The sequence below is a fragment of the Polypterus senegalus genome, chromosome 13 (assembly GCF_016835505.1).
Source record: "Polypterus senegalus isolate Bchr_013 chromosome 13, ASM1683550v1, whole genome shotgun sequence".
Classification (NCBI taxonomy): domain Eukaryota; kingdom Metazoa; phylum Chordata; class Cladistia; order Polypteriformes; family Polypteridae; genus Polypterus; species Polypterus senegalus.
The window spans coordinates 13,466,931-13,492,746 of record NC_053166.1 but is presented as its reverse complement, the minus strand read 5'-3'; the positions used below and the strand labels follow the sequence as shown (position 1 = coordinate 13,492,746).

At 41.9% G+C, this 25,816-nt stretch overlaps 1 protein-coding gene across 1 annotated transcript in view; it reads left to right on the top strand.

Moving 5' to 3' along the window:
• The window catches only part of itk (IL2 inducible T cell kinase), a 103,261-nt gene that overhangs the window by 69,474 nt on the left and 7,971 nt on the right, over positions 1 to 25,816 (top strand). Inside the window, exons 8-14 of the mRNA XM_039775160.1 lie at positions 447 to 501; positions 2,597 to 2,676; positions 6,152 to 6,294; positions 8,388 to 8,462; positions 11,197 to 11,368; positions 12,513 to 12,729; positions 20,732 to 20,796. Coding sequence (XP_039631094.1) covers positions 447 to 501; positions 2,597 to 2,676; positions 6,152 to 6,294; positions 8,388 to 8,462; positions 11,197 to 11,368; positions 12,513 to 12,729; positions 20,732 to 20,796 — 807 coding nt within the window. The remainder of the gene's footprint in view (positions 1 to 446; positions 502 to 2,596; positions 2,677 to 6,151; positions 6,295 to 8,387; positions 8,463 to 11,196; positions 11,369 to 12,512; positions 12,730 to 20,731; positions 20,797 to 25,816) is intronic.

The following is a 25,816-nucleotide window of genomic DNA, read 5'->3' as shown; positions in this document are numbered from 1 at the left end:
CTGTGGGAACCTGCTGTATCTTATTCAACCACAGGTGGTATAGTCAGCAGGATGGACGACTAAGCGGATCTCACAGAATTGTAGATTTTATTTATAATATCCCTTCACAACTGTATTAAAGTAAGCAGATTTAACAAATGAATAAATGAATGGCCTTTTTTAATACAACAAGACAAGGTTAGGGCCAGAGTCACAATGGCTGACTCGCAAAGAGATGTGAACAGGTGTGAACTAAATGTATTGACTAGTAGCTCATGATGAAGGTGGAAGCCAGCAGCAGTAAAATCTTCCTTCCCCTCCATCTCGATACTCACCAGGCCACAGCACTTTAATTTGATCACGCTCTTGTTTGTTGAAAATGAAAAGAAAGTCACCAACCCTGAGGAGCGAATCCGAGCATTTCTATTGATTGACATTACATTTTTGTTCTGCTCTTTTCCTTGCAGGTGGTTCAACAAAAACATCAGCAGAGCAAAGGCGGAGCAGCTGCTCTTTCAGGAGGTACGTGAATTTATTTCAAATTTATTTATTTACTCTGCTACCTGCTGGAACAGACGGTGTGCAAGTGCTGTTTAAAAGTGTTGTAAAGGAGCAAACGGCCCAATGAATGCCCTGTGTGCTGTCACCTTTGAAATCAGGATGGCCCGCACCTCAGCCCTGCAAAGGTGTAAGCCACAGCCTGCAAAGTGCGCGCGTGCAAAAGGCTTCTGTTTGAGAGCAAAGCGCAAAGCCACAGCCCTGGCTTACTGTTTCCTGCCTGTGCCTGTGCAGATGTGTATTTTTTTTCTGAAGTCAAGTAGAGTGCAGAAATAAAATATGTAATACATGGGAGTGTGAATTTTGGAGAACAGTGGAAAGTAAGAACAGATCTACTGAATTTATGAAATATCTAAATCTTTTTTTGCATAGTACCTTTAACAGTGGCCATGAGCAATAAAAACCAATATAAAAGACAATATGAGCAGCTACAAATGAGGTATATGTGATAAAGAAAAATATGAAGAATTTACATAGAAAAGAAGAAAATACCAAAAATACCAATCAACAGGGGGCCTTCAGAAAGTATTCAGACCCCCTTCAATGTTTACTCATTTGGTTATGTTGAAGAATTGGCCTAAAATCATTTCAATTCACTTTTTTCTTGCCTAATTTCCTCCTGGGAACAAATTAAGCTTTATCTATCTATCTATCTATCTATCTATCTATCTATCTATCTATCTATCATCCAATCCAACATTATATCCTAACTACAGGGTCACAGGGGTCTGCTGGAGCCAATCCCAGCCAACACAGGGCACAAGGCAGGAACCAATCCTGGGCAAGTTCCAAGCCAACCGCAGGACACACACAAACACCAAGCACACACCAAGGCCAATTTAGAATCGCCAATCCACCTAGCCTGCATGTCTTTGGACTGTGGGAGGAAACCAGAGTGCCCGGAGGAAACCCACGCGGACACGGGGAGAACACAGGGGTCTGCTGGAGCCAATCCCAGCCAACACAGGGCACAAGGCAGGGACCAATCCTGGGCAGGGTGCCAACCCACCACAGGACACACACAAACACACCCACACACCAAGGCCAATTTAGAAACACCAATCCACCTAACCTGCATGTCTTTAGACTGTGGGTGGAAACCAGAGCGCCCGGAGGAAACCCACGCTGACACAGATAGCAACATGCAAACTCCACGCAGGGAGGACCCAGGAAGCGAACCCGGGTCTCCTAACTGCGAGGCAGCAGCGTTACCACTGCGCCACCGTGCCTTTCCATATCTATCTATCTATCTATCTATCGTATAGTGCCTTTCACATCTATCTATCTATCTATTATATAGTGCCTTTCACTCATATCTATCTATCTTTGGGTGTGCATCCTTGACCTTCCATTATGGCTTCCCATTTGGGCAAGAAACCTTCCTCACCTCTGGCCAGGATGCCAGTCTATGGCACCTGCAATAGATGGAGAGATAGATAACCTGCTGTTTTGCCCCAAAAATCTGAAACATCCCCTAGTGGTGAGCCAGATGCAGTAATCTCTCCCTGTTGCTGACCTCTGGGTGATTTCCTTCTGTATGGTATTGTTACTAACTTCCACCGCCACAGGCTCTCTAGTTCTTCTTACTAAAATCATCCTACTGTTCCTAGGAACCATCTGTTCTCATCTCTCCTCCTTGAATTTTCTGCCTCCTCAGCCACCACTGTTCAGTGTCTTCCATGGGTTTTGCTCCTGTCACTTCCACTACTATAACAAAATTCTGGATGGATTTCCCTGCAAATTCACCTCCACCTCATAGATATGTAGAAATATGTGTTTAAAAGGGACTTTCAAAACCTGACTTGATGTTTTTTTGGAAGAAATAAGTGGATAGGACTGAAGAGATTTGTTGGGCTGAATGGCCTGTTCTTGTCTGGAGTGTTCTAATGTTCTAATGTTCAGTCACCATAGAACTGGTTTATTAATCTCTCACCATCTTTGCCTGGTTGAATGTTGTCCGTGTGCAAATCATATTTTGTATAGTATATTTTGTCAGACACAGCTGGCATGACTGGGATGATATTCCTTACTTTTCCTTTTTGTTGTCTTACAATCACAGGACAAAGAAGGAGCTTTCATTGTGAGAAATTCCAGACAGGCTGGAGTCTACACAGTGTCGGTGCTCACAAAAGCACTGGGGTGAGTTTTCAGATGCCTGACTGCTAACTGTAGGTCTTCTCTTTTATGAAATTTTTGGTAATTAAAAAAATAAACAGATCCTTCTGTTTGTGAAAGGTGCTCTTCTGTGTCACCCTAACATGAAAAAAGAAGTGACGACAGCTTCAAATATGTAAAATATGTCGGTTAATTCAATCAAGGCCACATATGGGAGGGACGATCAAAGGAAAATCACAGCATAGATTTTAAGTTTGCCAGTGAACATCCAGGCCTGTACTTGTGCCTTCTTGAGCAGGTGGACCTTGTGGGCGCTGCAAGATTTCATTTCATTATGGCGTAGTGTGTTACCAATGGTGGTCTTGGTGTCGGTGGTGGTCCTAACTGCCTTCAGGTCATTAACAAGCTCTTCCCGTGTAGTTCTGGGCTAATCTCTTACCTTTCTCATGATCATCCTCACCCAATGAGGCAGGATCTTGCATGGAGGTCCAGACCGAGGGTGATTGATGGTCAGTTTATATTTCTTCTGTTTCTGAATAATCGCACCAACAGTCGTCACCTTCTCACCAAGCTTCTTGCTGGCGGTCTCTTAGCCCATTCCAGCCTTGTCCCTGACGTCCTTTGACAGTTCTTTGGTGTTGCCCATGGTGGTGGAGAGCTTGGAATGGAAGGAATTGATTCTGTGGACTGGTGTGCTTTATACACATAGCGAGTTGAGATCAGGAGTATCTGGAATTGATTGATTGATTGATTGATTGATTGATTGCAATTACCAATCTGTGGGAGACAGAATTCTGGCTGGGTTGTAGGGGATCAAATCTTTATTTCTCTCAATGACATGCAAATCAGTTAATAACTTTTATGTAATGTGTTTTTTCTGGATTTTTGGTTGATATTCTCTGTCTCTTTCTATTAAAATGAAACTACCACAAAAATTTGAGACTGTTCATTTCTTTGTAAGTGAGCAAACGTATAAAAAAATTCAGCAGGGTATCAAATGCTTGTTTCCCCACTGTACCTCAATTGATATATTATATATATATATATATATATATATATATATATATATATATATATATATATATATATATATCTATATCTATATCTATATCTATATCCATCCATCTTCTAACCCACTGAATCCGAATAGGGTCACGGGGGTCTGCTGGAGCCAATCCCAGCCAACACAGGGCACAAGGCAGGAACCAATCCTGGGTAGGGTGCCAACCCACCGCAGGACACACACAAACACACCCACACACACACCAAGCACACACTAGGGCCAATTTAGAATCGGCAATCCAACTAACCTGCATGTCTTTGGATTGTGGGAGGAAACCGGAGCGCCCGGAGGAAACCCACGCAGACACGGGGAGAACATGCAAACTCTACGCAGGGAGGACCTGGGAAGTGAACCCGGGTACCCTAACTGCGAGGCTACCACTGCGCCACCGTGCCGCCCTATATCTATATCTATATATATATATATATATATATATATATATATATATATATATATATATATATATATATATATATACCCATACTAGGGGGGCAAGCCCCCTGGCACCTTTGACAACCAACCCCTAGCTGCGGCCAGAATATTAGTAAAATATTATTTATAGGGGGTTTTTCCCCCTGCTTGCTTCGCACGACAGCCACTTCACGTTTCTTCCGCTCGCATTGTGAAGATGAATGCACCCCAAGGAGACGCGGTTGCTCCTCTGAGACCCCCTCTTAAACGGTGACACAATGGGAAACAAATATAGTTTTTCTTTTACCTCTTCTTTGCTCAATCAGCTGCTGGCTTGCTGCTGCTACTGCAGTGCCGTGTGGTCTGCATCTTGAGCCGCACTTCGAACATTTAAAAGCCTGTACAACAGCTGTCTTTGTCATCTACTCTTTGTCTTTTATTTCTGGCCCCGGGTGTGCTTAAATCTCTTGGCACAAAGTCTTGTCTCACGGAACGTGAGTTCTCGATATTTTTTAGTTTATAATTTAAAAATGGAATAAGAATCTGAAAATCTAATAACATCACATTAAAGTTTGATCAATTCTGAAAAGAATGATACCAAACATATATATGTACATTTTAAAACAAGCCTGTGACAAAAAAAGTCACATGAAAATGTCACATAAAATTGTTGCACTTTTAGGCTTAGGATTTTATATATGTATCTCTCTATTATAAAAAAAAAATCCTGGAAAGGAAAAGCAGGGCGACGAGACGTGATCTTCTCTGAAGACACTTAAAAGACCTGTGAGACGCAAACAATATCAAATAAGAGCACGGCCAGCAAAACACTCAGTTGTGTAAAGGCACGTAGCACACACAGATCCTGTGCTCTCAGCACATATAAAGAGTATAAGGACAATACGTTCTCGATGAAATGTCAACGACTAAGCAAAGAAGAAAGAGCAGCACGGAGAAAAGAGACCCAAAAGCGTTGGAGAGAAAAAAAGGCAGATAAGAGATTATGAAAGCAGTGAAATTCGAACGGCTCAAACAAACGATGGTGCGATACACATGCAGAGGAAGGTAAAGAATATGAAAGCAGTAAAATTCAAAAGTATTGTAGCGTCTCAGCCAAGTTGAAGCCATTTTTGTTTTAAGTGACTGTTAGGTCTGATTGATGGAGGGCCGAGTACAGCAGGAGGGCTGATAGCAGCGCGATAGCAGATGATCTGACGGCACCTCCTTAGCATGCGTTCAGCCGCATAAAAACGCGAGCAGCGTTATACGTCCTGCGAGAAAGAGATTTAAACACGCCCGGGGCCGGAAATAAAGGACAAGCATTGTTTTTACAACATCATGCGAGACAAGGCAGTGAGACATCGTTTAAAACAAGTCCATGGACATCTAACCTAGCTGTTGTTGGAATGCTTTTGGCAGACATACTTCATGTGCTCCCAGCTCTTAAAACAACGACAAGAGACAAGCAAAACACGCAGCTCGCCAGCAGTAAATTGCCTGCAGATAATCAGACTGCTTCTCCTTAGCATGCGTTCAGCCAACCTAACCCTAGACCACCTACCACCCCACTTCACAACGCGATCGACAGAGATGCGAAGTGGCAAAAGGGCAGATATTGTACAGGTTTTGAAATGATCAGGCTACGAGACAAGCAGAACAGGTAGCTCGCCAGCAGCAGAAAGTCAGCAGATGATCTGACGGCATCTCCTTAAGCGTGTTCAGCCGCACCCTTCTCACAATGTGAGCGACATTATATGTCATGCAAGAAAGAGATGTAACCACGCCCAGGGCCAGAAATAAAATATTGTTTTTACAAAAGTTTTAAAATAATAGTAAAAATAATGCATATGTAGCAATTCCCATGAAACTAACAATCTATTTAAATTGTATATCCGGTAAACCAAACCTGGGGGTGGAAGCGAGCAGAGGGCAGAGCCCCCTAGTATACATAGGAGAGTCGGGATCATTAATTCCAGCTTTTCATGTGCCCCTCTTTCTTTTCATTCTTTCATTTTATTTCTTTAGCTCAACTGGAGAAAACCACCCAAAAGTGAAGCATTATCACATCCGGGAGACGCTGACAGATGAGCCGAAGTATTACTTGGCGGAGAGATACGTCTTCAACTCGATTCCAGATCTCATCCATTACCATCAACACAATGCAGCAGGTGAATACCACATCTCCTGATTAAGATGGATGGCTTTCGAATCGGTTTGGCTCCTGCCCAGTGCCAGTGCTAGCTCATTTTGCACCCTAGGCCAAGCTTTTTAGTGCGCCAACCCACTGTTGGGTAGCTAACCCGTGCAGCTGGTTTTTTTTCTTCCCCTTTTGATCTGCTCCCAGTTTGCCTTAATGGTGGTGCCAGCTCTGGTTCACAATTTAAATTTAAAATGTGGTGTCTGCCCATTCTTTGGTGCCATGGGGATTGTGCCATTTAAACACTCTGTGTGATTCTGCCCCGTGGGCTGCTGCCTACTCTCTTGTGACCTCCGGTGCAGGGACAGATCTGCTAGGAAACTAATGAAGCTTATGCTTCAGGATTTCCTAATCTTTGACGGACCCCAGAAGTGACTTTAGTCCACATTGCTTAAAAATATGGATGCCTACTGTATGACAAGGAGTTTCAAAAAATAATATCAATAATGTGGTGTAATTCAGTACAGCAATTTTTATCAAAATCTGAGGTGTAGTGATGACATTTTTTAAATATTTGTGCTGATCTGTCTAGGAACAACCCCACTGAAGAAGATAACAGCGGTTACCCAGAACCTGTTGCTGGTTACGATGGGGTCCCCATAACAGTTTCATGGCCCCAAAAACGTAGGTCCATCACCAGTCAGGTAGCTGGGAAAAGGACTGGGCAGATGGCACAGCTGTTTGGGTTGTATGACCACCAATGTGACCACTGAACATCTAAATTTTGAGCATCATGGGTCTTGTCTCAAATTTCCTGTAGTGCACAGGATTTTCATTCGCTCCCAGGCGCTCCCCTTTAGTGTCTCACTCATCCGTCCACTTCCACACTCTTTTTCAGTCTACTGCACTCTCCTTGCAGCACTGTGGACCTTACACTGCCATTCTGTACCCTCATGCCACCATTCTCCACGCCACTCTCCTGCACCCATATTTCTCAAAACTTCCCACTTTTTCCTACACTCTACTCCGCTGTCCTGCACCTCTCAACACCATTCTGTATCCTGTCCGCCATATTGTCTTGTACACCTCTGAGGACATACAGCACACTTCCTCCTCAGTCTGAATCCCACTGTCCTGCACCCCGTCAGGCCATTCTGCACAAAGCAAACTCTATCAGGAAAGCCAGCAGAGTTCCAGTAGGCTTCTCCCAACTTCTATGCAAAGGGCACCTAACAACTGCCCTTAGTGGAGGAGTTCAAGTCTGTCAGGATCGTGGTGACAAGTGATAGAAGACGGGTACATGAGATTGACAACCCGATTAGAGTGGCAGCAGGTGTTGTGTGGGCACTGCACTGGTCTGTTGTAGTAAATGAAGCGGGAGTTGACTCTAAAGACAACTTTTAGTTTACCTGTTGACCTACACCGCTATTCTCACCTATGCTCCTAAGATGTTGGTTAATGACCGAACCCAAAGAATGAGATTGCAAATACAAGTGGCAGAAATGGCGTTTCTTCAAAGGGGTGGGTGGGCTGAAACTACGTTATAGAGTGAGCAACTTTAGAGTGGAGTCGGTGCTCCTCCAGAATGAGAAGTGCCGGTTGAGGTGGTCTGGCCATGACATAAAGATGCCCCTTGTGTCGGTTCCCCACACACATTCAACTGGGTAGACATCTTGCATCAGACCCTGGAAATGCTGTGTTTCTCGGCTGCCTTGGGAATTCTTCAGGAAGAGATGGGAATCTGTTACTGGAGACAGGGGAAGTCTTCTTTTTTTGTCAAAGTGTGCTCCAGGAGTGTTAGTCAAGTGGTCCGCAAGGTCAAGTCATGTCAAGTTGGGGAGCACCCACCACACGACGAAACAACCCCAAAGGGGGACACGCAGTCCAGTCCCACCCTCCGGAAATAGCCCTCTATATGCCGCAGCCAGGTGTTACGTGGGCAACCCCTTGGCCTGGTCCAGCCGCTCGGGTCCCCAACAATGATGATTTTATGAGCTGGATCACGCTCTGGAAAACGCGCCACATGGCCATAGTGCCGCAACTTTCAGGACCACAACTCCAAACTACAGTTTGTATGACGACAGATCAAAGTCTTCAGTATTCTGTGTCTATATGTCTTCACAGGTCTCATAACCAGACTAAGGCACCCCGTTTCAGGAGGCAGAGAAAAGGCCCCGGCTACAGCCGGCTTCAGTTACGGTAAGGTTACACCACGCCGCTCATGCTGGTTTCTTTTCTATTTCAAATCATAATAACATTCCCAAAGATGAGGGCACAAAGCCCGGTTGTGAGTATTAAGCAAACACACAATGTCTTTAAACAAATACACTGTTAGCATAATGGATCATCTGTCTGCATGGAGGGGCATCCCAGATGGAAGGATGAGTGTATTCCCATTCCTTGTTGGGAGGCCATGATAAAGGATAGGACTATGGGATACCTCCTGCCAGGGCCATGGGAATCCACTGTACGCAGGATGACAGTTTCCCACCTTGCATAGCAATCCATTTGGATACCCTCAGAGCTGCATGGGAGTTGTAGTTTTAGAGGGCATTGGGTGCCACTAGGGGGAGCTGTTGAGGGGAGGCCGGTCCAGAGGTGCTACCAAGCTATGGTAAAATGTCAGTATGGGTTACTGAGTGTGGATTAGTGGTAAGAAATGGCAGATGTGTCCTTTCAAAATTAACAGACTAAAGTGTGCAGAACATGAATGTCTCTGGGTGGGAAGACAAAAGGCAAAAACTCCAGTGACTCAGATAATTAAGTTTTCTTTTTAAATGAATAACTTGATTAAAAGAAGAGAAATAATTAAAATACATTACATAATTTAAACAAAATTAAATTAGAATAATCAAACAAATCATTGCCACAAAAAATCTCTGAAAAAATAGAAATTAATTAAAAATAATAATATAAACTTTACATTTAATGATCAAAAGAATTAGGATGGAAACTGAAATAAAAGACTGCCATTTCAAGCCCCCCTTCACTTTTTACATATTTTGTTATGTTGCAGCCTTGGGCTAAAATCAGTTAAATGCGTTTTTTTCTTGCCAAATGTCCTCCTCTGGACAAATGATGCTTCTATCTATCTATCTATCTATCTATCTATCATATAGTGCCTTTCCTGTCTATCTATCTATCTGTCTATCTATCTATCTATTATATTGTGCCTTTCACATCTATCTATCTATCTATCTATCTATCTATCTATTATATAGTGCCTTTCACATCTATCTATCTATCTATCTATCTATTATATAGTGCCTTTCATCTATCTATCTATCTATCTATCTATCTATCTGAATTTAATCCTTGTTTAAATATAATTATGAAATATAAAACTATTATACATTAGTAAAGTAAATATAGTAGTAAGTAAAATGATAATGATAATGTGTGTGTGTATGTGTGTGTCTGGTTCCTCTGAGCAATTTGATTGGTCAGTTTTGTTTAGGCTGCTCATTCAAATGTGAGCGAGACAGGAAGCACTAGGCAAGAGAGGTTGGCACACACAGGGATACTGAGGAAAGGCATAGGCGGAACCCTGAGAGTCACCATCAAAGAGGAGAAGTATTCACAAAAATGCAAATGATGTTTTCATAGTGGGTAATGGTGGCCCATCCATCACTGGAAGTTTTAAAAAAGCAGGCAGGAGGCGAGCAACGTGCCACAAAATGACAGAATTTGAGCAGTAGGTTTTCCTGGAACACGATCAAGAGAGAGGGCCAGCCAAGTCAGGTTAAGCATGGGAGCAGGTTGTAATTCTTTAATATGCTTTTACTGCCCTTTTATATCTATCTATCTATCTATCTATCTATCTATCTATCTATCTATCTATCTATCTGACAAAGTAAAGGAGCATGTAAAGAACATTTGGTTGTGTGGCCACTAGGGGGCACACCAGCTCCTCAAACCCCCAGACACAAGTGCACCACAACAGTCCCAGTTCAATTCAAATGCTTTTTAATTTAAACAATACCTTCAGCACAACTCTGCCATACAGCACAACTTATTTTCTTTTCTTCTCCTCCACAATCCACCAAGTACTCTCCCTGGGTCGAGTGGAAGGTTGATTTTCATTTCAGACCTGGGAAGTACTTCCAGTGCTTAAACTGTTGACCCTGGAAAGCACTTTAGGGTCACGCAAAACTCCAACGGTCCTCGTGCCATCAGTATCCAACAGCTCCTACCTTGTTTCCTCGAAGAACCAAGCAAGGCAGGCACCATGGGACCACAACTCCCATGGTGCCTTGCGGGCGACCATACAGGTGTTTACCAGATGGGAAGCTGTCATCTAGTGTACGGGGGAATGTTCTTCACGTCCTGACACGGCAGGGGAATGCCACCCGCTCCCCAGCTGTCCTTTATTTCCCATGGCCTCCTGGCCAGGGAAGGTAACAAAATCCATCCAGGTTGGAAAGTCAGTTGGTCCCTCACATTCATTTATTGAGATTGTGAATTCCTCACAGTATCATTTCTTTAATTGCTTAAATATTGGACTGACTTGAGTGGTTAAAAGTCAGTCAGTCATTATCCAACACGCTATATCCTAACACAGGGTCACGGGGTCTGCTGGAGCCAATCCCAGCCAACACAGGGCACAAGGCAGGAACAAATCCCCAGGCAGGGCGCCAGCCCACCGCAAGACACACACACACCCCCACACACACACACACACCAGGCACACACTAGGGACAATTTAGGATTTCCAATGCACCTAACCTGCATGTCTTTGGACTGTGGGAGGAAACCCATGCAGACACGGGGAGAATATGCAAACTCCACGCAGGGTTGTTGACTCTTTCACAAATTAATTACCTGTATGGTTGTTCTGTTATTTTAGAATGTGATTAGTTGATTAGCTCAGTAATCAATCATCGTAACTTATTTAAAATCAACTTTTTATGTATTTTATTTATCTTCTTGGCAGGTAAATGGGAGATTGAATCAGCAGAGCTGAGCTTCATTGAGGAGGTGGGCAGTGGCCAGTTTGGCGTGGTTCAGCTTGGGTATTGGAATGGCAACTCTAAAGTAGCCATCAAGATGATAAAGGAAGGAGCAATGTCCGAAGAGGACTTCAGGGAAGAGGCTAAAATCATGATGTGAGTCTTTAAGGGGTCTTGGGTATTCATTCCAGGGGTAGAGGTTGAAATTGCTAACCAGAAGAAGCAGCCAGTGGATCATGGGACCATGACATTATAGAGCGATGGTTTTTATTTCATTCTTGAAAGGGAGTATCTTTTTTTATTTGTATTAATACTGGAATTACCAGAGCCTATGAAAAAAACTTGTAGATTCATCCCACCTTAAATCGCTTCTCACCTCTCCATCAGCGTCTTTTGTCCTGTAAATGTGTTGATAAGCAACAAACAGCACGCAGCCTGCTATCACATTGCGCCGCACAGTTTTCTCAGCTCAAGTCTGTTTATCTGCGTGTCAGTTGCTTAGAGTTGTATAGAGTGAGAAGTCAAGCAAAATTACACCTTTTATAAATACTATATCGTTATTTGGAACACTTGCATTTCATGTGTGTTCCGTGTCTACAACGATCTATGTAAACACACAGAAACGTTTTTCATGTCTACATTTTGTCAATTATTACTAAAACATGAAGTGTATAATGTGTGAAGCCTGAAGTCCAACGCGACTGAGAGAATAAAACTGAATAAAAAAAACAAAACAAAGCCCTGCAGCACCCCCTGGCGGCATCCCTGGAACCCGATAAGGTTGTTCTATGGGACTGCAGTTCCCAGCATGCTTAGCAGGTGACTGTACAGGTAGAATCACCCAGGGAGGCTGCCACCTAGTGTGCTGGGGGGAACATGTAATCCTACCAGGTTGTCTCCCTTTGACCTTTTACTACACTGGCCTCCTGCAGCAGGTATTATTTCTTGATCCATGCCTGCCAGGATGCCAATACACCCACTGCCGCATTGGCATCTCCTGCCTGTCTTCTGGCTGAGGCAGGATGAACTTTACCCCATTTCTTGTGCCATTAAAGGACTAGCCTCCCATCCAGGTAAGGAACCTTGACCCATCCTGGCTGGGATGCCCACCCACGTGTGCCATCCATCACACAAGATAAAAATAATTAAACTTCTATTATATGAATGGAAGGGATAATTCACAATGAAAAAAGTCAAAAACAGGAAATTTGAAACAAAACTGAAAACAAGAAAGGAGCTCCAGTGCCAGAGCTGTCATTGAAATGCTTACACGTGTCTTCTTCCTTTGTCACTCACACAGGAGGCTGTCTCATCCCAAGTTGGTCCAGCTACATGGAGTTTGCACTCAGGAAACCTCAATGTACCTGGTGTTTGAATTCATGGATCATGGCTGTCTGTCCGACTACCTGAGAAATCACAAGGGCAACATTTCCAGGGAGACCCTGCTGGGCATGTGTTTGGATGTGTGTGAAGGCATGGCTTACCTGGAACGAGCAAACTTCATCCACAGAGATCTGGTAATTCATCATTTGGTCATACACTGTGTCTTTTACATCACTAAACGCTTATCCATCCATCCATCCATCCATCCATTCATCAATTTTCAAACCTGCTTATCCGGTTCATGTTTTACTGGGAGCTGGTGCCAATTCTAGAAGCATTTGGCATAAGGTAGGAACTGTCCCTGTCGGGATGCCAGTCTGCCATTCTACCCCCTATATTGGTCTTGGCTTCTCCAGAGGCCAACCTAGACTTCCTAATTTACCATCCTTGAGAATGTTTGAGGACCAAAATGAAATAGCAATGGAATCCATTTATGGAGAGAAATGATGTTTCTGGCCATCAAAGTCTTGTTTCTTGTCTCTTCTGTTTCATCGTTGTGCCATTTATCTTTCTATTATATTAAACACGTTTCCCGTCGTGTCCGCGTTATTCAGCCTTGACCACTCCTCCCCTCCACTCCACTCGCCCAATTGTCACTCCTACTGTGCACATCCTCTCTCTGTCAAGTCATAGCCAAAAGTTCTGAGAATGACCCAAGTGGCGGTTTTCACCAAGTTTGCTACTTCAGTGTTTTTAGATCTTTTTGTCAGATGTTTCTCTGGTATACTGAAGTAGAATTACAAGCAGTTCAGAAGTTTCAAAGGCTTTTATTGACAATGACGTGAAGTTTATTTGCAGTGTTGGTCCTTCTTTCTTTTTCAAGACTTCTGCAATTCACTCTGGCAGGGTGGCTATCAACTTCTGGGCCCAATCCTGACTGATGGCAGCCCATTCTTGCATAATCGATGCTTGGAGTTTGTCAGAATTGGTGGGTTTTTGTTTGTCCCACCACCTCGTCAGGATTGACCATAAGTTCTCAATGGGGAGTTTCCTGGCCATGGACCCACAATTTTGATGTTTTTTTCCTCAAGCCATTTAGTTCTCACTTTTGCCTTATGGCCCGGTGCTCCATCATGCTGGATTGCTCATTGTTGGTCACCAAACTGTTCTTGGATGGTTGGGAGAAGTTGCTCTCAGAGGATGATTAGGTCCTATTCTTTATCCAGGCTTGGGATCGGGGGGCACCACCAGTGTAGAGTTTGCTCAGGAATGGCAGCAGGCAGGTGTGAGTGAGGTGAAGACTTTTGGAGGATGGCCTGGCGGGTGTCAAGAAGGGTAGCAAAGAAGCCAAGAAAATCATCAGGGACAGACTGATATTCTGCAGAAGGTACAGGGATTGGACTGCTGAGGACAAATGGGGTCAAGTCATTTTCTCTGATGAATCCCCTTTCCAATTTTTTGAGGCAACCAGAAAAAGAAAAGGTGAGTGGTGCTACCATCAGTCCTGTGTCATGCCAACAGTAAAGCATCCTGAGACCATTCATGTCAGCCAAGGCAGTGGGCTCACTCACAATTTAGCCTAAGAACACAGCCATGAATAAAGAATGGGACCAAAACATCCTCTGAGAGCAACTTCTCCCAACCATCCAAGAACAGTATGATGACCAACAATGAACAATCCAGCATGATGGAGCACCGGACCATAAGGCAAATGTGAGAATTAAGTGGCTAACCGAACAAAACATTAACATTTTGGGTCCATGGCCAGGGAACACCCCAGACCTTTAATCCCATTGAGAACTTGTGGAGGCAGGTGGACAAACAAAAACCCACCAATTATGACAAACTCCAAGCATTGATGATGCAAGAATGGGCTGCCATCAGTCAGGATTGGGTCCTGAGGTTGATTGACAGCCTGCCAGGGTGAATTGCAAAGGTCTTGAAAAAGAAAGAAGGGCCAACACTGCATAAACTTCATGTCATTGTTAATAAAAGCCTGTGTAACTTCTGAACTGCTTGTAATTCTACTTCAGTATACCAGAGAAACATCTGACAAAAAGATCTAAAAACACTGAAGCAGCAAACTTTGTGAAAACCAACACTTGGGTCATTCTCCAAACTGTTGTCCACGACTGTACTACCACGTGACCCTCTCAGTGCTGCTAACTCAAGGGTGAGACCAGGTGTTTCCTGCAGAGGCATTAGCTCTCTTGGAAATGTGTTCTTTTAATATTGTGGCTTATTAAATAATTAGACGATATCATAATATACCAGAAAAGGCGATATCCCTCCCATAGTGATTACGGCGGTACAAGAATCACATGAGACAAAATATCTTTTAGCTTACATTTACTGACGTTTTACGCAGTTACAGACGAGGAGGCATATGGACAGACTTTATCCAGGTGGGAATCTGGATCAACACAGTCAGCCATTTTTTCCGTCCCTACGCTGGGAGGGTTTCCAACACCTATGTTGGCACAGCCTCGAAGGGTCTGGCCACTGTCCAGACCTTTTATATGGTTCTTGCTTCATTTGCTGGTCTTCTCGTTTCCAAACAAGGGCTGAATTCCTCTCCCACAAAATACAGAAATATCATAGTGCTTACATGTCGATTCTCATTCTCCCAAGAAGGAAAGAAGGTTTGTGCTGATAGAGGACAGAAATACCCTAACCTGTGTTTAAGCTGACTATACAAGCCTCCAGTTGTCTTTGGCTATCTAATCCAATGCTTGGTCAGCAATTCTAACTGCTGAGCCTCTGTGTGCCACAGTTAACATGCACATGTGAATAAAACTCATAACAGTATTGTCCAGATACAGTGACATAAAGAAAAATGTAGTATTACAAGCCACCCTTTGTCACTGGATCTGTGACAAAAAACAATATTTGAAAGTCATATCCACAAAACAAAAGGTACTTGATCCCCATCACAGTGTCAATATTTCAAGTCATTTGGGACATGTGAGATGTAGTATCACTATAGCTTCTGTACCATTCATCTAAAACCAGCGTAAACATGGACAAACAGTTACATTTAACATGCTGTTATCAAGTAGTGATATCTCATCAATGGTGTTAGTGGAGATTTTTGCCCTGTTATTTCTTACATAGTCTGTGTTGTGTCTACATATTACTGAATTCATGCAGTGGGTGTCATAGCATCAGATTATATTACAATCCTATATAGCATCTTGATGGATTACACTATTCTTTGGCACTTCTATCATTTCTAGCTTCAATATGTTGCTAGATGTGCCCACCCTTTGATGTCTGATCCCTTTATGAGTTACAATAGTTGTAACATAACTCAGATGCTATTCTAGCTTCATTGCTATGATTATTAATTGTTCTTAACTAGTATTATTGCATAATTGTTCATTCACTATCTGTTATCCTCCCCAACTTCACTATCAGATGTTCTATTCCAAGTTACCAATTTACAAGTTCACATCATTGATAAATCATGCATATCCTCATACCTTTGAGCCCTTCTTATAATAGTTTCAAGTATATTCCTAGACTTGCTATATATATGCCTTGTCCAACTCAGTGGTTTGTTAACAAAGTCTCTTTCTTGGTGGCTTTGCAGATTGGTAACTTTGCAGATCCGTCTGAACAAAGTGTGACTGCTTCAAGGCACTAAAGTTTGTTGTTACTGGAACAGAAAGTAAACAGTCCTTTTGCCATTAGGGAGCTCATAAGATGAACACATGGTGACTGTCCCTTTTAGCAGAGGTGCACTTCCCTCTAAGCTTGCACTGTATTCAGTGGTCATTCATGGGAGCCTTCAACAGCTGTCACATCACCTCAGTGGCCACAGCCTGTCCCTGCCACAGTCCATAAAACTTGTCTTAGTTCATGGCATCAAATCTGAGTAGCTGGACTTGCAATCTTTCTTTAGTTCTTTACTCCGTTCCTCTGGAAAGCAAGTGTTTCTTCACCAGCTATTCTCAGGTATGTGCAACAGATTAAAAGTCATTAGCGCAGTACAGTCTCTGTAAATCTTCGTTTGTATATACACCACCTGTTACTTCATTCATAAAACTTTACCACTGAATGGAGAGGCTTTAACCACTAAATTTAATGGCTAAACTTAATTAAGCTACTTGCGATGCTAAACTAGCGAAGGGTGGAAGGTAGAGCAAATACATAACATAAAGCAATTATTTCCCAATCATATGTATCATACAAATGCAGCATTATAAATGACAATTCTAGACCCGCAGTTCAGTCTCATAAAATAACAGCAAGAAATAGAGTAATACATTTAAACTATGCTAGTGACAATGTTTCTTCAGTAGGATCATACATTACACAAAATTAACACATTGCCTCAGTTATCCAAGTGTCTTAACTTATAACAGGATGTTATATACAATGGTTCTAATGTATAACTGAATAATCCATTTTGCTATGTGCATTATCACTGAGCATTAACCTAATACATTGATGCAATAACAACTCTTCCTAAAATTAATCACTTACAGAGACAAATCAATAAATGTATTTCAATTCTAATACAGTCTGTAATTACTGAAGTGATAATAATAATAATCATTTGTCATACATCAAAATATGTAAACCCTCTATACTGTTTTTCAAAGAATGAAATCAGTCTAGTGTTCATTTGTTTGCATTTTTCATTAAAACATTTAACACTTGCACTAAATCAGCATGCAAGAAAATTATTCTAATAGCTGCTATTCATTAATTTATGATTGATAAATATTCACTATCCTTCGATTAGATTATTTCTAATTGCTATGCCCAAACTTGCTATTAAGCTATTTTTTGCAACTTGTATAAAACATAGTTTGTGTTTTCCATCCGTTGGTCACTGGATTTGCTGAATCTGGAGAAAAGAACATCTATAGATTTTAAATGCAACTTTTATGCTTATAACACTTTTCATGAAATTCAGATTTGAAAATTCTTCTCTTTAACTGACCATGTTACAAGCTATTCTGAGATTCGTCGAGGTCAATAAGTCATGGCGTTATTTAAACTCTGCATCTGTTTGCAGGCTTCAAAACACAGACCAGGCACAGATTGTGTTATCAATCACCAGTCATGATCACTATTGATATTCACATGTATTACATTTAACTTTGAATATTCTTATATGGGACGTCTCCCATTTCTACAGTTTAACATTCTTAGTCAGCTGACGAACATAGAAAGACAGACGTACAAATGACATAAACACGCATCTGCCACCCCAGACTCTGAATAAAAATAATTTATTCGTCTTTTATTTTCTTTTCTAGATTCTAAACTCTGCTTCATGTCCAAGTAGAATTACTTAGCTAAAGCAGAAATTCGTTCACTAGAGAACAGACAATCAACCTTCACTCGTTTCAGTCATTTCTACACACAGTATTTGGCAATTGCTTCATTCTTTCACATGTATTCACATACTCACGTTCTCTTTTACAACAATACTTCATTCACAGAATAAAGTTCTCGATTTCTAGCACACGTGCTATAAACTCACTCGAGGTTGTGCTTTTTTGTTTATCTATAGGGTTTCACCATGCAACATACTTAAGCACGTCTTTTCCTTCATGCTTATTATTAATCAAACAACATCTCAGGCCGCAAGCTGATATTACTGAAAATATTAGGAATGCTTCTTACCTCAGTTTCATACGCTATTTTCCAGATCATGGAATTTTCGTGGCGAACATCACGACTCAGCGTCAAACGAGGGTAACGTATTACCCGTTGGCGATCCGTAAATTCTGCGACAACAAGAAAATCCACGCGAGGAAATCACGCAGCACAATTCCACAACAAGAAAGTGTTCCCAGAAAAGTTATGCGGTCACAAAGAATATTCTGACTTAACAAGGAAAACATACATGCTTGAACCTTTATCTCATATCACCGGGCAAGTGTGCTAACCACTGCGCCACCATACATTCCCTTAAGAGTTCCCAAAATACATAACCTCCATTCATGCACAATCGGGCACATGCTACATATCCGTGAGAACTTGTCTCCCTTATTATTTAGTATTATTAAAGAGTATTTTTCCTTTAAACTTGATCAGGGTTTAAAAGAAAAAAATGTTTTGCACGTTTATAAGTTTTAAACAAAAGTGGAGACATTCTTTTTTGATTTGCTTTAAACCAATTGTTCTTATTGTAAGTTTTAACCCCAAATGTATTTATTCTTTTCCACTTTGTTGTTCGAGCTCTTTTGCATTTTAGCGCTATATGTGTACACCGTTTTACAAATTCTTTTTAAACATTAGCTTATAAAGTATGTTCGTTATTTAAGCTATATTTAAAAGGTAATTTAATTATTTCTGTGTGTTTAAACACACGGCAATTTCTTAAAAGTACCAAAATAGGTGGGGGTTTTGCCAAAACCTTTAACCTTTACCCTTGTAGGTAGACTGATAGAAACAGCTGGCGTCTTTTAGACTGCTTGTAACACGTGGACGAAGCTTGTATTTTTGCATCGAGCTGCTTGGATGCCATTAAAGATTTCTACAAATTATTTTAGCGATCGTGATTGAGACGTTATGGATTCTATCGCTGTTGCTTTGATTTCATCTTTAAGTTTTTTCAGCTCCGCTGAATTACCACGCAAACGGCAAGGTGAGTGCAATGCCTGCATGTCTTGTCTGCCTGCCGCAACTAATATACAATAACGCGCGTTCTTTATAGCCTTCAATATTGTTTTCTAAAGGCTAGCGATGTAATTTATTGTAAATACGTGTTTCCCAACACGGCATTTACTTTTCTAGGTAGATTTTGGGCTTCGACGGCCATTAATTAATCTGTGCTGCCCCTGTGAGTGCCGTTTCATTTTACTGGACAGCCAGTCTCGTGCCATCAGTTTCAATCTTGTTGTATTCCATTTATTTTGTCCAATTTTAGTCCCACTTATGCGTTAAACTTAAAAGTCCAACCTTAAAGTTCACTCTCATACCGTAGGTAGCAGACGCTACCACGATTCGCCGACAGATGTCGGGCTTTCTTTCCAGCCTCATGCACTGTGCCGAGTTTGACAAGTCCGCCTCTTGTCTTTTGATGGGATAAATTAATCAGGCCAGGCATGTTAAGGCAGTTTTTAATTCTCGGCCGGAGTCCATGACCGTCGCGCAACCAATCAAATATATATATCAAATATTATTACTGAGCCTCCCATTCATCAGTGTAAGCATATGTTTAATATATATATAAAATATTATAATTAATATATAATAATATAATTATTAATGTAGCCACAATCCTGCCGACTACGCCATTATGTTTCCTGCAGAGGCATTAGCTCTCTTGGAAATGTGTTCTTTTAATATTGTGGCTTATTAAATAATTAAACAATATCATAATATACCAGAAAAGGCGATATCCCTCCCATAGTGATTACGGCAGTACAAGAATCACATGAGACAAAATATCTTTTAGCTTACATTTACTGACGTTTTACGCAGTTACAGACGAGGAGGCATATGGACAGACTTTATCCAGGTGGGAATCTGGATCAACACAGTCAGCCATTTTTTCCGTCCCTACGCTGGGAGGGTTTCCAACACCTATGTTGGCACAGCCTCGAAGGGTCTGGCCACTGTCCAGACCTTTTATATGGTTCTTGCTTCATTTGCTGGTCTTCTCGTTTCCAAACAAGGGCTGAATTCCTCTCCCACAAAATACAGAAATATCATAGTGCTTACATGTCGATTCTCATTCTCCCAAGAAGGAAAGAAGGTTTGTGCTGATAGAGGACAGAAATACCCTAACCTGTGTTTAAGCTGACTACACAAGCCTCCAGTTGTCTTTGGCTATCTAATCCAATGCTTGGTCAGCAATTCTAACTGCTGAGCCTCTGTGTGCCACAGTTAACATGCACATGTGAATAAAACTCATAACAGTATTGTCCAGATACAGTGACATAAAGAAAAATGTAGTATTACACCAGGTGAGTCCAAAAGGCTCACATACTTTTTCTTGCCACTCTATGTGAGTTTTTCAATCTGCATTGTACATAAATCATAGGCACCTCTAAAATGGCACTGTATTGGTGTTCCCTTCAATGGATTGGCAGGCCTTGTGCCCAGATGCTGGCAGAATAAGCTCTGGCCAACATAGATGGTCAACTGGATGATGTGGTTTGAATACAGGATGGATTTAAGAGACAAAAACAAGTCAATCCCAATAACTTTTCCATGGCTTTCTATTTCCAGGCTGCCAGAAACTGCTTAGTTGGAGAAAACCACGAAGTGAAAGTGTCAGACTTTGGGATGACCAGGTAAGCTAAACTTGGTGAATGAATCCATACAAACAAATGACACAGAAGATAACGATGTACTGTACGCCTTAAAAGCAACAAAGTTTTTATATCCATCCATCCATTATCCAACCCGCTATATCCTAACTACACGGTCACGGGGGTCTGCTGGATCCAATCCCAGCCAACACAGGGCGCAAGGCAGGAAACAAACCCCGGGCAGGGCACCAGCCCACCGCAGACGTTTTTATATTGGATTAGTAAATTTATATAACACCTTTCATACTTGAAAATTGCATGTGGACCTCTAAAATTTCAGCTTTCTTCTCAACTCTTGTTTGCTACAGCAGGGATTAAGATAGGGTCTTCAAAATACATTTTATGGCCAAAGGTTTGTGGACTCCTCACCATCACACCTTTAAGAGCTTATTGAACATCCCATTCCAAAACAGGTCAGGTCAGGTTGGGGAGCATGCGCTGGTAGAGTGTGTCGCTGTACGCACCAATTGATGACACAACTCCGGATCTCGATTGGCAACCCCCCAGGCAGACACGCGGTCCAGTCCCACCCTCCAGAAATGACCCTTTATCTGCCATAGCCAGATGTTATGTGCGTGTCCCCTTGGCCTGGTCCAGCCACTCAGGTCCTCAACAAAGAGGGTCCTGTGGGTCAGATCACAATTAGGGAATTGTGCCACATGGCCGTAGTGCCATAGCTAACGCTCCCTCACAATGCAGGTCATGTAACTCATTCGGGACTCCATGAGCAACACGTGGTACCTAAGGATTCTCCAATGAGACACAGCACTAAAGGAGTCCAGTCTTTGTCTCACGTCACTGGATAGTGTCCACGTCTCGCAACCATATAGCAAAACGGGAAGCACCAGGACTCTAAAGACTTGGACCTTCATCCTTTTGCATAGATATCAGGAGAGCCACACACCCCTTTCCAGTGACCTCATGACCCCTCCATGCTCTCCCAATCCGTCTACTGACTTCAAGCCCAGACTCTCGAGAGCCCCGATCATTGACCTCATAAAGATCACAGCATCATTGGCAATGTCAAGATCAGTGAATCTTTCTTCACCAACAGATGTCCCACAGCCGCTGGACCACACGACCCTGCCCAACACCCAGTCCATGCAAACATTGAATAGAGTAGGGGCAAAAACAGACCCCCTGATGAACCCAAGAATCAACTGGGATAAACACAGAGGTCTTGCCTCTACTCTGCACAGCACTCACAGTACCAGTGCACTGGCCAGCCATGATATCCAGCAACCTCGAGGGGATCTTGTGGAGTTTCTGGATGTTCCACAGGGCAGCTCGATCAACTGAGTCAAGCACTTTATGAAAATCGACAAACGCTGCAAAGAAAACATTGGCATTAACACGGATATGGCCTCCCTTTTCTGGCTGTATCAGCCTCCACTCTTCTTGGAAGGCTTTCCACAAGATTGTGGAGTCTGTTGGTGGGAATTTGTGTCCATTTGTGAGGTCAGGTACTGATGTAGGATGAGAAGACCGGGCTCACATCCTACATGTGCTCAACAGATTTGAGGTGTAGACCACTCATGCTCCTCTGGATCTTTATGGACCTGCCTGTCATGCAGGAACAGAATAGTGTCTTCACAAACTAGGAGCACACAATCGCCTAAAAATCTTTGTCTGATGTAGCATTAACAGGACCCATCATTGGAACCAAGGGGCCAAGCCCAAACTCTGCCATTATCCCTCCTTCACTAAACTTTACAGTAGGCCAAGTAGATTTTTATTGTCATTTCAACCATGCACAGTTAGTACAGTACATAGTCTAATGAAACGGCGTCCCACCAGGACCACAGTGCTACGCAGAACACAGGACTACACATAAAAACACAAAGTGCATGTGTGCAAGAGTGTACAGACATTGCAGGACAGTGCAAAGACAGACAGCGGTACAAACAAAGACAGTGCAACGCCAACCAGTGCACATGTATGATATCTAAAGGTACAAAAAGTAGCAGGTTGAGCAAATAATGTGACAATATCTTAACAGAAGGAACAGATGTGAATGTGACACTGGAAGTAGCAGTAACAGTATAGTAATAAATGTGATAGTAAACATTTCGTTGAGTGGGAAGGTGTATGTGTGTTATTGGACTAATTCTGAGTGTTTAAGAGTCTTAAGGCTTGAGGGAAGACATCGATACACATTCTGGTAGTGAAGGCCTGAATGCTTTGGTACCTTTTTCTACATGGCAGGAGGGTGAGTAGTTTATGTGAAGGGTGCGTTGGGTCCTTCACAATACTGAATGGCTTTGCGGATGTAGTGTGTGGTGTACATGTACATTCCGATGATCTTCTTAGCTTTCCTCACTCTGTACTGGAGGGTCTTTCGATCCACAATTGTGCAATTCCCAAACCAGAGAGTGGTGCAGCTGCATCTGGATGCTCTCAATAGTCCCACAGTAGAAGGTGGTGAGCAGGAAAGTAAAGAATTCACACTAAAACATGGCGTATGGGAAAAAGTCTAAATGTGCGTATGCACAAAAAATTCAGATGCAGAAAACCGTGCGTAAGCCAACTTCCACGCACTTCCGCTCCATAAATCCCAGTCTGTGTGAAATGTAACGCATGTACACGTGCCTGCCACCCCTCGCAGACTCCTTCCAGAATGACACCCCTTTAAATATGGAAATGAATATGACTATTCCCTTAAGCTCAGCATTCTGTGAAAAGACAATGGCAAAAGCACAGGGAAAAAAGAAGAATATCAGCGAGTGGCAAGCAGAGGCAAGGAAAAACGCATTATTTGTTAGTTTAAGCAGTTGTATAAACAACAAAAAGAAGTTCAAGTTAAAAAGTCGCACAGTGCCTGAAATAAAAAAGAAGTTGTCAGATATCAAAGTCGCTGTGAAAAAGCGAGTGTAGCCCACCGTCTGAGTGTCATATGGAAGCGTATTAGGGTACAGAGAAAATACAAAAAATAGGAACATGGTGGAAATAAAGCTCGAAATTGTCAACTTTAATCTTGAAATTTCCATTTTAATCACATAGCTTGTCATTAAAGTAGAACGTTGTAAACTTCATCTTAAAATCGTTTAATTTACTAGTTTCTCAAATCCCATCGTAACTGAAATAGCATGTTAAATGCTTCATATTCAAAGTGTTCTTCTGTGTACTCTATGTGTGTGAATCACTACGTGCTTCTTAAACGGGTTTCTCTTCCTCTGACAGAACACAGAATACATTACAGTCATGATATTACAGCTCTCTGAACAAATTAAATACTAAGATGTATACTTGATATCATTTTCATGATGATAGGAATTAAAACATGTATTAAACATGGGGCCACGGTGACACAGTGGTAGCAACGAGCTGGCGCCCTGTCCAGAGATTGTTCTTGCCTCCCACAAGATGCTTGGTGCGCTGTGCACGACCTTCGATGAAATAATTTATTGCAGCAGTACTGTCTCTTTCAAACGTACTAACCTCCAATTCCTGTCCTTCCTTTTCTTTCTCCAAGTAACCAATCTCCATACAATCAGCTCTTTAATAAATGTCAAGCTATCTGTAAGCTTAGAACGCTGATTATCTTCGTAGTACATGTTTAATTATTCCATCCATCTATCCATCCAGGGTCATGCCAGCCCCAGCAAGCATACAGCGCAAGGCAGGAGCAATCCCTGACTGGGGCACCACCCATCACATCCACATGTTTAATAAATAAAAGCATTCATTATTTAAATTAAGTTAAAAATGTATCTGTATAATGTAATATACATACTTTACTGCATTTTATCTTTAAAATGATATCAAGAGTTCCAAGAAGATATCGCATGGATATCTAAATCGACTTAGAAGCCAGTCGTCATTATCTGTAAATAAACGGTCTCTTCTGAACTGAATTGAATTCCTTTATTGTTATTGTATGGTACAATGAGATTCAATATGCAAATCCTCCAACTTATTTTCCTATAAAATGATAATAATAAAAAATAAATAATAGTATAATTTAAAAAAACAATTAAAATATACAATATGAAAGCAGCAGTGGCTCAGGTTGTGAAATATTACAACTATAGTGCAAGTTGGCAGTGAGGTAGTTGTACTTTTAAGTTCAAACAGTTCTACCGGGAGCACCTGATTGACTGATTGAGTGCATTTAGAGCTCTTGGGATGAAACTGTTTCTGAACCGCGAGGTCAGTACAGGAAAGGCTCTGAAGCATTTGCAGTACTGTATGGGACAAGTTCAAATAGACTCTGCGCAGGGCTGAGACAGCGTGTGCTTGATGCTGTATCTCGATAATTCTCTCCGCTCTTGACACAATCTGCCGTAGAGCTTTCCGATCAGCTGCTGCAGAGCTTCCCTAAACAGATACAGTGAGTTAAAATACTCAGTGGTGCACTGAGAGTAACAACGCTAAAGCAGCTTTGGTAGTTGGAATAGGTTGGCCATTCCATTCATCATTAAATTGTTACAGGTTGATTACAATCAGATGCCTTAAACTAAAAAACTATATGCGGTTAATTTCAGTGTATTTGATAAAGCTGCATCAGGGATGTGAATCTAAAAAATAAAAGGAAACTACACATTAACAATGGCACTGCTTTGACCCTGGCTACTGCCAGTATGCAAAACTGAGCCAAAAATGTGTGTGCGCAATGGTTTGACCTGGCGTGAAAATGTGCGTGTCTTTATGTCAAGTTTAGTTTTTATACATCGTGATGTGAGTGTGGAAATGGGCGTATGCAACATTTTTGTGCATACACACCATTTATCCATGAGGCTCCAGGTAAGGTTCTCCGCTCAGATGGACACCAAGGAATTTGATGCACTTGATGATCGAGCCATCAAGGTACAGAGTGGTCACTTCTAGTTCTTCTGAAATCAACAAACAACTCCTTTTATTGTAATATTTTTTTCATTGAATTTTTTTAAAAGCAAGTAACATTCTATACAAACGAGTCTAACTTAGCAAAACTAAATTCAAGTCAAACTCCATCAAAGAGAAAGAGAGGAAGATCAACAGCGAGATTAAAACTTTTAAGAGT